Here is a 13,871-nt window from a genome sequence, read left to right as displayed (position 1 = left end):
ATCTGACTGAGAGGCAGACGGAGCTCTAGCGGTCAAACTCGCCACCAACTCTGCATCATCCGTCCTCAAAGTGAAACACTGGGGCAGTTGCTGCTCCGGCTTCGTTTTTTTTTCTCTGGTTTGGTTTTTTTTTTTTTTTTTTTTTGCAACGTGTGTGTGTGTGTGTGTGCGTGTGTTGTAGTTGTGAGCATGCAAGGCAACGGTCGTCACCGAAACAAGGAATCAAGGAGAACATGGACAAATCGGCAACTTGTATTTTACAAATGCACTTTATATTTATTCATCTTTAGTCTGGAACTGAAGAGGAGCGTTACGGGTGAGAAAAACATCAACTTTCGCTGAATTTCATTGATGTAAAAGTGGAAAAACCGGGCCGACGTTTAACCTACTGTGCATGCTTTTGTTTTAGTGACGACTTCCAGTTATAAAATGCATCAGAAAGCAGACAGTGAAAGATAATTTCTGTGTATTCGGGATTCGGTGCCTCGGTATGCCACGAACCAAAAGTCCGAGCAGTGAGTGGAACCAGATGTGGAGAAAAACGGGGGGAGGAGGGAAGGGGCTGCTGGCTTACTGTCTCTATTGTGATTTCTATTTATGTGTGAAGTTTATTTAAAGCTGCAAAGCAACGCACTTTTTTCGTTTTGATTGGTCTATTTTAGTACCGGATGGGTTTTTATTTAGGCTGCATTGTAAAACTGACGTGGGGTGACGCTTCATTTGGCACCCTGCGGGCAGATGTGACCTTTACATCCTGTTACAGGCTGCAATTAACACATTCAGTCCGGTCCTGAGCAGCTATTAGACCATTAGGCTGCATGTTATGGGATGCTGTGTAGAGTAAACCCACCTCAACAATCATTTCCAGGAAGATTAGATTGGATATTTATGGAATTTATTCTTGTGTTCACCACATAATTATTCTTTACAATGTTTGTGCCAACCTGATTATACTGTCAGTGACTTCTCTATTGTACAGTGAGTGAATGAAATGATGGGGTTAAGCTGGGCATTAACCACACATTTTCTCATATTTTCCATTTTTATTGAATCAGTTTGATTACAAAAAAAGAGATATAAAGCTGCATGATATGCCAAAAAAAGAAAAAAATCATATGGTGATTATTTTTGACAGATGTTGCAAATGCAATGAGTCACGATTTTAGCGAGAATGCCAATTTATTTCTCTCATTTTCACCAGTTTTCTGGGGTCTGTGCCAAACAAGCATGTTCCCTGCCTCATTTATAATGGTATGTTTTGACACATTTTACCTTTATCAAAAAGATGCTCCTGCAATTTGGATATTGCGCTTGGCCATATTGCGATTTTGATAATGTCACAATTGTGCAGCCCTAAAAAGAGAGTTTAAAGTAACCACATCTATCCTGGTATCATAAGACCAGACTCAGGACATTATACTGCTCCTTAATACATTAATTTACCTCTTTTAGTTTGATCCTGACGTTAGATTAAGATACTGAGATTATGTGGGTTTACACTCCCACTCTTATCCCAGAGGATACACTGCTAGATACACATCCTAAATAATCTGGAGCTCTTTTTTTGACGAGGCTTAGTTTCTTAATTTTAAAATGACTTGTACCCATCTGCCATCAAATTCCCCTGTTGCCAAAGTTGAGAATCCCTTTTCAATCACTTTTGGACCAAACAGATGAGCTGCAGACGGATCTAAAGGGGGAAAATAATCATTGTTGATTTGTTTTATGAAATGTTGTTTCTCTGGATTTGTTATGTGAATTGTTTTTGCAGCTCCCAGCCACCAGAGTTTAACAGTGGAAAACACTTTGATCAGGAACAGCTCAGCAAGTTGTCATGACCTTTCATGCACTGTCATGACACGTAAGAGTTTTATGCTGTCCTGTGCCATGTATTGGTACAGGACAACAATATAAGTAGTAGTCAGTGGAGGGAAGAAAAAGTGTGACAGTGATAGCACAAGATGATTTATAGGAAATATTCTTCCCCTGATTCATGACTGGCAGAACTGCAACACAACAGAGTTTGTTTGGATGAAAGTTCAGACTAGCACGGTGTTGGATTGCAAAACAAGTTTGCCATTCATTATGTGCGGAGACAGCTCCAGCTCTGTGGTGGTCTCTGATGCAAAGCCTCTGAACAAAAGTTGTTCACACAAAATATCCATCAAAATGAAGTTGATCTCTGCTCTCCTTTAAAGGGGAAGTATGTAGGATTTAGTGGCATCTAGTGGTGAGGACTGCAGATTGCAACTAGCTGAAATTCATCCCATGTGCCAAGTGTGAACTCGGGAGATTTTTACAGGTAGCCAAAATGCCGCCTACCTACTTTTGTTTATACAGAATGTGCCTTTTTCGGGGCAATGGGGGGCGTGAGCAAGTAACAAAATGTGTAGCTCAGCGTGTGACGTAAACAGTGACGTGGGAGGGAAGCCACGGCTGGTCAGTCCTTCGGCGATTCTCTCGTAAGTTGGCCCGTTCTTCACCGTTCCTGTCACAGTTAATGGCTTCTTCATTTGCGAGGGCAAGGAGGGCGCACAATTCCTTGTCTCCCCAGTTGCTCATCTTTACTGTAGTGTCTGTCAGGTTTGCGTTTCCCTCTTGCTACTGGCTGCTCGCTAATTCCTGCTATCAGCTGTTTCCTGTTTATCCACCGCCAGTGGCTCGCACGTGCGGCATCATCAACAGCTCCTCCCACAAGTCTTCAACAGCCCCTCCCGTTGCGGAAGGCTGCCTCGGTATGTTTAAACTAAAAGGGTTCCGCCAATATGACTACCCTACGAGGCGGAAAATTGGGCACCTCAGATCAACTCGCCAATTCGGCTCTGTGTGTCTAAACGCTTGCAGCTTGCCGGCAAAATGGCCCAACATTCGCAGAAAATCTGGCAGTGTAAAAGGGGCTAGTGTTAGGTTTGTCCATCCTGGGCTGCTGTAGAAACATGGCAGTGCAACATGGACAAGGACACATGTTTTTTTTCCCGTAGGATGGCAAAGGCAAAACCCGCACTACTCTGCCTTACTCTGCCTCCGATTGACTTACCCTGACATTGTTACACTAACCCTAACCAATCTCATTCCTCATGCCTAAACCTAACCAATCCAGGCAAAAAAGGCAATGACTACTTGCCAATTAGTGGGAGAGTAGGGTGAGCCATGCCTTCGCTATAGCAGGGGAAAAAAAATAGTGACAAGGACGAGGCATCCAGGAAGCAAATGTGCAAATCCTAGGATAGCAGAGTAATGACCCAACCAACGCTATGATTGGCTAGTACTTGTCATATTTGCTGGTTGGTTTGATTAGGTTTAGGCAAGAGGAGTGGAATTGATAAGGGTAAGAATGTCACAGTAAGCTAATCAAAAGCAGAGCAAGGCAGAGTACAGTGGGTCATTCCTTTGCTATCCCAGAATTTGCAAATTCACCTCCAGGAAAGCCGCTCAAAAATTCCCCTGTGGCCCAAAAGGCATTTTCCCCATTGACCACCATTATAAAAGAAACATCTGTAAAACTGTTGACAGCACATCCCGAACTGCAAACAAGGTCAATTAGGATTCTTTCTGCTTTGAATTTTTCATCTATGGAGGTTTTATATTTGTTAAACTTTCCTCAAGCCAAGAAAAGCTATTTAAAAATCTGTGATGTCATCACAATGTAAAGTGTATGAGTTGTGCCAGAACTCAGGCGTAACACTGCCTACATTCAGTGGGCTGCATATTGTGGAAGTAGACCTGGGCGCTAAAAACTTTTCGGCATACATGCATTGGAATGAAGAGACACCATGTTGGGGTCCGGTATCTAGTAATCATTATACTTCTTCATAACAAGGAGGACCTGCTTACTATGTAGATATAGTGGGCTTATTCTACAAAAACAATTCTTATTTTCAGGTAATTATAAAGTAATGAAAACATACCTCTGCCCATATATCCTACACACTGGACCTGCTATTGTATGATTTTACAGTTTAACTAAGACTGTGACAAGTCGTTATCTCCATTATCCCATGCGTAATTGGGAATGATGGAGAAGTTTGACAGTTAGTTTCTAAATTAGGAACACACTTTCCTCGAGGTTCCAGTTAGCTCTGTTTCTGCGTGTGGCTGCAAGATGCAAACATGCTCCTCTATCTCTCCTGATAGCCCTCTCCACCCTCTCCCATGCCTCTTGAATGAGGTTAACCTATCCACAGTTTGAGTTGCTTCAGAGGCCAGACCACCATAAAACACCAAAGAAACAAACACAGCAGGCTGGAATTTCCTGCCTATTTGTTGGTTGCCATTTTATCACACTGGCCAGTTAAATGCCTGTTTTTTTAATCTCAGACATCTGTCAAAATAAGACCAGGTTACGGGAAAAGCCTTCTGCTCCAACATCAGTGTAGATCTTTAGATTACAAGTATATAAAATAAGTGATTGGAAAAAACATAGGCCACTTAGTTTTAATTATCTGGCCACAGCAGTGAATCACACTCCACAAAAACAATGTGATATTGAGAAGTTTGTTGAACTCAGAATGTCTCAAGCCAAGATTCGCTGTTGATTCGTCACCCACGTTTGCAAGTATTGTGCTCAAACCCAGTCCAACAGATGACCGTATTGAGGAGGTGGAGATTCTGGGAATATCTTGCCTCTCTTGGCGAGAGTCCTTGGCCGTGTGTTTCAGCTTCTCTCTTCAGCAGGAAACTGTCTTGGCGTTGAAAAAAGGGGTGACAGGGCAAAGAAGAGGATGAGATCACAGCAGGAGAGCTGTTGTGGCTTAGCTTTCACAGGGCTCAATGGCTTAAAGTTAATCTGGAATTCTGCACTCTCTCTGATTGCCCGGGAGTTTCCTCACATCAAACATCCAGTTGTGTCCCCTCCAGACTGGAATTAAAACTTCTTTTTGAATTTGCTTCTTGCTGTCTGGAACTTCAGCTTCAGGTTGTCTAGTGGTTCAAAAGCTTTATGCCAGGAACTTCTCATATTGTCACCGTATTAATACCGAGCTTATATTCACACAGTGAAGTGAATTCAACACTCAGTGTAATGCTGATTTCTACTGGGCTGGTTCTGGTGTGAAAATCTTCCCACAGGCAGTGTCGGAGCTGACAGTGGTCTATTTTTAAAAATGGCTTTAATTCTCATTGTGAAAATGACAAAATGGCATGAGACTGATTTATTGGCATGCATGCCTCGCCTCGTTAAAAAGTCAGCATTGTGTAACTCCAGCTATTCAACTATCCGTAAGGTTTTTACTTGCACTGAGAAGTGTAACTGAATCCTGAGCTAAGATTATAGCAGATCAACATTTTATTGTCTGTTGTGGTAGACACCCCACCGTAATTGCAGAGTAGCGATGAATCACAGCAGAGAACTGAGGACGTCTGTCATTGAGGGTTTTGTATGAACTATCCTGAGGGCTCAAAGAAAAATACTTTTTAGAACTGAAGGGATTAACAGAATGACAGAAATTAATCAAACTATTTTGATAATCGATTTGAATTTAAGTGATTTATTAAGCAAAAATTCACCAGTTCTGTCCTCACAAATGTGAGTATATGAGTTCTTTGGCCTCCGTGATAGTAAACTGAATATTCAATATGTTCTAGATTGTTGAATGGACAAAACAAGCAAAGTGAGTTAGCCAACTACAGCTCTGGTAATTCATGATGGACATTTCTCACTATTTTCTGGTGTTTTATAATAAGAACAGAGAGCTGGGCAATATATCAATATTTATTGATATATCATGATATGAGACTATATACCGTCTTAGATTCTGGATATTGTAATTTCATCGGTGTTGTCTTTTCCTGGTTTAAAAGGCTGCATTACAGTGAAGGGATGTCATTTTCTGAACTTACCAGACTGTTCTGATGTATTATTTGCCTTTATCCACTTAGTCATTATATCCACATTACTAATCTCATGTGTAAATATTTTGTGAAAGCACCAATAGTCATCTATCCATCCATTTTCTAACTGCTTATCCTCTTGAGGGTCGTGGGGGGGCTGGAGCCTATCCCAGCTGACATTGGGCGAGAGGCAGGGTACACCTTGGACAGGTCGCCAGACTATCACAGGGCTGACACATAGAGACAGACAACCATTCATGCTCACATTCACACCAACGGACAATTTAGAGTTATCAATTAACCTAGTCCCCAATCTGCATGTCTTTGGACTGTGGGAGGAAGCTGGAGTACCTGGAGAAAACCCACGCTGACACGGGGAGAACATGCAAACTCCGCACAGAAGGGCTCCCCGGAATCGAACCAGGCACCCTCTTGCTGTGAGGCGACAGTGCTAACCACCATACCACCGTGCCGCCCCTCACCAATAGTCAACCCCATAATATTGCTGCAATATCAATATCTTGGTATTTGGTCAAAAATAGTTTGATATTTGATTTTCTCCACATACCCCATTAGCAGATTAAACAAGTCACAAGTCATTAGGTGCGGTTCCATTCACCCTTTTTTTTTTTATTTTTTTTTTTTACGCATTTTAGATTTGTTTATTAAAAAAAACAATTGAAAAATAAATTTCAAAATATAGCAAAAAAGTTTTATGCTTGGGGGAGGTGAGAATTTTTGTTTGTTGATTAAAGGTCATTGCGAATAAGTGCAATGGGAACAGATTCAGTGAATAAATGATGACGTACAGTCATGATGTTCTGTCAATACATAGGCCACTGCAAGCTCCCCTCGTCATAGCTGGATAGCTTTTTAACACCCTTATGCACACAGAGCTGTTACCAGAACTCTTCCAAAAGCACAGAGCTGTAATATTAGCTGTTCAAAACTCTAACTATTTCCATTGTCCATTGTGCTCTCCGGTAATTATACATCCATTGTTTTCCTTTGTTTGAGGTTTGTCTGACACTCCTTTAATTGTGTCATCTAGTTGTGCTTTCTCCTGCAGTGGCACCTGACTGGAGAGTAAGCGCCGCCCACTGCTTATCTCAGTCAACTAACTCCCAGTTTTCAGAAGTTTCCAGTAGTGGCACACGTAATCACATTTTCCTTTGCCGATTTTCTGAAAAATCTTAAATTAACACTTTTTTTTCCCACTTTACACCAGACAGTGATTTTCCAAAGGTCCTGCCATGTTTTTTTTACATTTGATCCTGCTCTGGATTATGTTGTGTTAATAAGAGTGAAAAACAGCTTCATGGAAAGAAACTCAGCTGCACGAAGAGCAACTGAGTTGTTTTGTGTCAACTGGACCGGGTGTTTGCTTACAGTATTCGTGTTTCTGTGTCCCTGTCAGGGAACACACTCGCTCTAACTTAAATCTTTCTTGATTAAAACAATGAACTGGCAGTAAAAACGCCACACAGACAGCTGGGTGTTACTGTAAGATGGATGCCGTTATAAAAAGAGCAGGGTGGTGATTATATCTGATTACACCGTACAGAGCCCTTCATGCTGCACTGTGCCACTGTGCTCCGTTACTGTGTTTGCCACCGACCAAAGGAGCTAACACTGCTTCTGAGAAACTCAACCACAGAGGCTGAGAGCAAGAAGAGGGGCGTGTCAGTCGTCTCCTCCAGATTACAGGGGTTTATATAGGGCTCTTGATGAGACTCTATTGTCTCTGTGTCTATAAAAGCAGCACAGGAGGTTTGGAGTGTTTTAGCTGAGAGGTAGGAAACGAGGGATAGCCACAGACTGAGCGGTCTGAAGTATCCACATAGGAGAGTTGTGTTTTTCAAGCAAATACCCAGTGATCTTTTCCCACCTTCCCCACTTCCGGGCCTCTCTCGGGAGCCTGCCGAGTAGGAATGCTGAGGGTCTCACTTTTTCTCCGCTGACTCTCAGGTCTGAGAGAAGGGGTTTATGTGTATTTTGGGGGATATTTTTTTTTTTTTTTAAAAATCATTTTCGCAGGACCTTAATTTAGAGTCACTCCTTCACTCCTGACTTGTCTCTCTTTCTCCCACCTTCACACTGATTCGCAACCACACACCATTATGCTCACAATCCTGGCTTCTAGGTTACCAATCTCTGAAATCCTTCAAGAAAAAAATAGAAAAGAAAAAAAGGAATGAAGGAAAACCACATATATTTTTGAGAAGGGGTGTTGGGTTTTGTTTCTGAAATTCCAGTCACTGAGGCTGGCAGCCAGCCACCGCTTTGAATGTGTTAAATTCAACACTTTTCCCCCGTAACTCCTAGTTTTCTGCTAACATTTTATTTATTTTGATATTTTTATGTGGTATAAGTGTATATGAGAATACTGCAAAGCTCTGTAGGTTAACACCTCGCAGGCAGCTATAGCTCCTCAGAGAATCACGCTGAAGTAATGCCAATAAAGGCGTCAGTGTACAGCAGTGAGAAGTCTGCAGACTGAAAACAGCTACCCATTTCACCCCTGAGGATCATTACAGTTTCATCAATATAATCAAATTCAAACCTGTGTAAACACTCAGTTATGTGGGTCAAATGTAACGAGTCACCCTACAGATCCTCATGATAAAGACCTTTTATATATTTATCCCCCAAAACCACCAGCTGCTGCTCTCTCCTCAGACAAACGCAACAGAAATAGACACCACAAAATGTTGTAAACAAGGTGGGAGGCATTTCCAGGTCAGACTTTGGGAATGGGATGAATTCTTGACACCTGGTGCATGTTGAAATACTTCAGCCGTAACTGCTAACCTCGCATTAAAAACATGTGCAACCACTTATTACAGTTTATTGCATGAGATTTCTGCAATCACTTCCTGCTGAGGGCTCTTTCATATAAGTGTTATTACTATAATAACACTTAGTGTATTACATAGAAACATTAGAGGCCACGACTCAAACTAGTTCTAGCCCAGCTCTGCATCCATTAATGGAGATATTGATCTAGCCACTGACCTGTTCTCTTGCCACATTAGCTGCAAACATGGAATCCTGTTTATCGGGATTATCGACTGATGCCATTGTTTCCCTCTCTCTGCACAGCGCCGTTGGACTCTGACGAGTTTGCTTTCTTCCATGAGGGCGCCCAGGGGTGCCTGGGAGTGCGGGATCACTCTCTCGTCTTGTCATCCGCCTGTGAGGAGGCCCACCAGCGCTGGAAGTGGGTGAACCGGGGTCGCCTGTTCAACCTTGGCTCCTCGCTGTGCCTGGGCGTGACCACTGGTAACTTCACCTCCAGATGGGACGGGTCACCCCTGGGCGTGTACACCTGTGACCGTGAGCCACCCAGAATACGCTGGACCTGGAACTGCGGCCAGGTATTGGACAACCTCAACAACTACCTTCCCTCGCCCTCGTTTTGGAACTCCTCCTCGACCTCTTCTACTTCAAAGCTCAAATGGAGACTGCATGGCGCTGTGCAGGACCTGTGCTCGAAAACATATCAGGGTAAGCATGTTTTGCAGAACGATTCTTCAGATTGGTGGTCGAGTTATACTAGATAACTTCACGTCCAGATTCCCATTAAAAAATCCAGAGCAACATAGAATATTACATCAACAATACAATAGACAAAAGACCTACTGCCTCTCTTTTTTTAAGACATTTATTTATAATTGACAGACAAAATACAAACAAAACAAACCAAGGACATACAAATTGGACACATTAAGAAAAAAAATCCCATTATCTCCAACCCCTTCAAGTCCAGCCTACACATCCAAACCCTACCCTCATCCTCTTTCCTTAATCAAAGTACTCCTCAAGCAGTATTGGTCTCAGTCACCACCATAATCCCTCTCTTCTCTTTGCTCTTTATCTTGCAGCACAAACAACTCTCGGATTTATAGAACAGAGCCAACAAAAGAAAGACATCAGTTTTTAGTTCATGTCAGAACAACCAAGTTAGAGGTTTAAGAGAGAGAAAAAAAACATACATACACTCATATACGTGTGTATCATATTGACCTTAAATAGTTTTCCATTGGTGCCCACGTTCCAACATAGCTACTTTTTCCAAGTTTATAGTTTCTATTGCCTCAGTGGTCCATTCTTTCTGAGTTTCTAAGTGCTTTTGAGCAAATCCAATTATTCATGATTACTTTCTTTACTGGAATCAGACAGCAGTGCGGTCAGCATCCATCAGTCAGAGCTGAGGAGTCTCCCACGCTGCTGTCAATCATGTCGATTCCTCTGTGAAATCTGATCAAACTGCCAAACAAGGCAGCGCTGATCAAGTATGAATCAAGATTTCATTACTGCATTGCTTATATCTCGCCTTAGATGTTTTAAGAAACATACTTTATTAAGTGTACTGTTTAGCTGTAAAATGAGAAAGTTGGTCCGGCTTAGGTGGACTGTTTCCAACATGGCAGCGGGGTCACAAACTTTCTCAAAATATGTTTCTGAAAACATTTGAGGCTAGAAATGAACAATATAACAGAATCTTGATTCATATTTGATCAATGCTGCCAAGTTTGACAGTTTGACAGCAGTTCACTAGCCGTGTTTGACATGATTGACAGATGCATTGGAGGCTCCTCAGCTCTGATTGGTTGCTCTTGGTGTGATGAAGTAGATTCTAGTGAATGCTGTTAGAAGCATGGGTGGATTATGAGACAATGGGCTCCCTGGAACAGACATGCAAAGGGCCCCACCACCTCACCTTCACAGGAGCAAGACACAGGCTTTGTGACTCTTTGTGGTCATTTTGAGTCTCTTCCTGTTCAGTATGTGTTTGACAGGTTTGACATTTTAGAAGGGAAGGCCAATGGGTCCTCTGACACTGGGCCTGTGCCCGTTAGGTCTGTTCAGTAATCCATCCATGACAAGGAAGCAGGGGGATGAGCGGGAGGGACATGATTTTTTTTCCCATAGACTATCTGTCTCAATACTTCTCCAGCAAATACGACACATAGTTATATCATAAAAGTTACCAATTGTAGCTTTAAACCAAAGACTGAAGGAATACTAAAAATGCAATGTAATGAAAAATGTACAAATAAGTAACAGTTATAACAAATACACAAGTAATACACAATAACCAAATAAAATCCACAAAATATGAGAAATAAAATCACAAACATTGGACCCATTAATGGAGTCTGTAAGTCATTCCCTAGCTGTAGTGATACAGCGACCTGGTGAGCTTCTCCTCCTTCATTGTATGTTGTGCTGCCTCGTTGCGGCAGATAGACTCACTGTTGTGAATGCCACAGCTGTATCTGATCAAGTGGATATAGCAAAATGTTGCTTTTAGGGCATCTTTGAGGACAAGTGGCCGACTGCCAGTCAGAAAGCCAAGGAAAACATTGCTGGTGTTTGTAAACTCCAGTAAACACACGGAGTCGTCCTTGCCCTCAAGTATATTTGTATTTATATATAGTTTTCAGTCCAGATTAAATCTAACCATGGTGGTTCACAGCTAAGCCTCATTTCCGCTGTCAGTGCCATTCTTACTGATATCAAATGTCACGGTTGCTCATTGACAAACTATACTGCGAGGCTCAGTCAGCTGTACGGGTCTGCAGTTAACAGGCTCCGCTTGACTGCAATTAAAACCAGATCTGCCATAAACGTAAGACCAGAAAATCTCCCTTTACTTTCTTCTTTATCCCTCCTCTCTTCAGCCTCTTTTACTTTTTTTGTGGAAAGGGAGTTGCGTAGACATTTTCAACTTTTAAGTGCCGATCTTCACAAGTTTCTTTGTGAAGTCAACTCGCCACTGGAGAGGAATGCCTCTGACATTAGTCAGCGGAGGAGCAACTCCGCTGCAGCCAGCAGCCAGCCAGTGGTGGAGCAGAGAGGGAAGTCAGGGAGAGAGCTTCACAAATCTTTCCTCCCTCGTTTAACATGTCTGCCCTACTTTCCATTGGCCTGACTTGTTCTGGTAACACCACAGATCCAGCCTCTGCCCCTCTCTTTCTGTCTCTGTTGCTCTTTTCTTTTCACTACACTACTTGCTGAATCTGGAGACCAGGACAGCAGCCTCAGGGTATTTTATCAAACTGTAGAAATCAGATATAGTTAGATACTAGATCAAAAGAAAAATGTGATATCTTAAAGATCATATGTAAATATTTAGATCCAAGATTTTTATTGTGCAGCTGTTGATCTGTTTTCAAATAAAGTTCAAAATAAAAGTTTCCTGATAAACTGCTTATTTTATTTCTTTTCTCTTCCGTCCTCTGACCACTATTTGACTTTTCTGTTTTGACTGTAACATTATCCTCCTGTTTTTCACCATTTGTTTGATTGTACAAGTCTTTGAGGAAACAGACAAAGTATTTCAGTTCAGCACAGTTCACAGCCAGAACTTTAGGCAGCACAAGCATGGTCCGCCTCTCCAGTCGCATGCTGGGGTTCAGAGTCTCTCCTCTGTTTGCTCCCCAGAGATCTACACAATCCAGGGGAACTCTCATGGGCGCCCCTGCTACCTGCCCTTCCTGTATGACGGTCAGTGGTTTCACAACTGCACCAGTATCGGGCGCGAGGACGGTCACCTCTGGTGTGCCACCACCTACGACTACGGCAAAGACGAGCGCTGGGGCTTCTGTCCTGTAAAGAGTGAGTTATCAATTTGCAGTGGAGAAAGTGCCAGAAACACAACCACAGTTTCCTCTCACCCAACTGTTTATTTAAGTGTTATTTCCTCCTGCTTTCTCCTCTGGTCTAACTGACGCCTTATCTCCTTCTCTCACTGTCAGGCAATGGCTGTGAGACATTCTGGGATACTGACCCGCTGACAGACAGCTGTTACCAGTTTAACTTCCAGGCTACGCTGTCATGGAGCGAGGCTCGGATCAGTTGCCAGCAGCAGGGAGCAGACTTGCTAAGCATCACCAAGCTGCATGAGCAGACATACATCAATGGTAAAGTCGATGCGCACACGTGTGCGTTTGTGTGCAGAGGCATTGATTTTTTGGGGTAGACACAAAGCGACTACATTGCAAATAGCAGTTTATCTGAACATAATAGGTGAGGACATAAAACCTCAGAAATATGTGGCACGCAAATTAACCAGCACTAAGCAAACAGTTGCACAGTTACCTTTTTCTAATTTACTTCTGTCGTACAACAAATTAAAAGAAATTTTAGATGATTTGGAATTTTCAATGTTTTTTTTTCTTCTGTAAGGATAACCCCTAATCAAATCAGCTCTCAGAATCAAGTGCAACAATACATTACAAAATGCTTAATTAATGGTTTAAAACAAGTAAGTTTAAGTTTAATGGCATGAATAATATTTTGAAGTTCATACAGACTCTTTCTGTAATGAAAGAACAGCAGTTACTTCATTGTTCCTGAAAAACAAATTGAGAAAAGTGATAGACTTTACTTCCATGTCATGTAACGTGACAGTGTTTCAAAGGAGTTCTATGTTACTCAGAACGTAGCTATGATTCAAAAGTTGTCTGCACAGGGCTCTCAACATGGAGTTTGTGTTTCTTTTGCCCTTGAATTGCCTTGTTGCTATATAGATATACTTGCCCTGCCTGAGCTAGCAGCTAATGGTGCTAACAGGGCGAACAGTGCTAACATGGTGCTAATAGGGGGCACTACGCTTCACGTTAAGCACTTGAATTGCCTTGTTGCCAAAATGTGCTACATAGATAAACTTGCCCTGCTTGAGCTGGCGGCTAGCAGCTAATGGTGCTAACAGTGTGAACAGTGCTAACAATGGTGATAGTGCTGGCAGTGCTAATGGTGGTAATGGGGGGCACCGTGCTTCATGACTACATTCTCTGCCCAGGACATTACTCCACGATATCTTTGCGTAGTAAATAGTAATCTCTCAAGACAGATTCTGCAATCTACATTGTAGAATCTGTCGGCAGCCCTGTGTGAAAGACGACTAGAGAGGGGGGGAGGGCGGGGCTTTGAGTTTGAACGATGCTGCGCTTTAGCCAATCACAATGGAGGGGGCGTGGCCGAGACGTGCAGGTGTCCCCAGGAAATGTGTACCTACAGAAACAGCAAGCTCC

General features: G+C 42.4%; 1 protein-coding gene across 1 annotated transcript in view; it reads left to right on the top strand.

Annotated features, from left to right (window-relative positions):
• The window catches only part of mrc2 (mannose receptor, C type 2), a 38,680-nt gene continuing 24,809 nt past the window's right edge, over positions 1-13,871 (top strand). The window contains exons 1-4 of the mRNA XM_050069670.1: positions 1-316; positions 8,932-9,336; positions 12,280-12,453; positions 12,594-12,758. Of these exons, the coding sequence (XP_049925627.1) occupies positions 190-316; positions 8,932-9,336; positions 12,280-12,453; positions 12,594-12,758 (871 nt within the window). The 5' untranslated portion in view covers positions 1-189. The remainder of the gene's footprint in view (positions 317-8,931; positions 9,337-12,279; positions 12,454-12,593; positions 12,759-13,871) is intronic.

Source organism: Epinephelus moara, chromosome 18 (assembly GCF_006386435.1).
Source record: "Epinephelus moara isolate mb chromosome 18, YSFRI_EMoa_1.0, whole genome shotgun sequence".
NCBI lineage: Eukaryota > Metazoa > Chordata > Actinopteri > Perciformes > Serranidae > Epinephelus > Epinephelus moara.
Note: the sequence above shows the minus strand (reverse complement) of the source record. Positions and strands in the feature narration are given on the sequence as shown.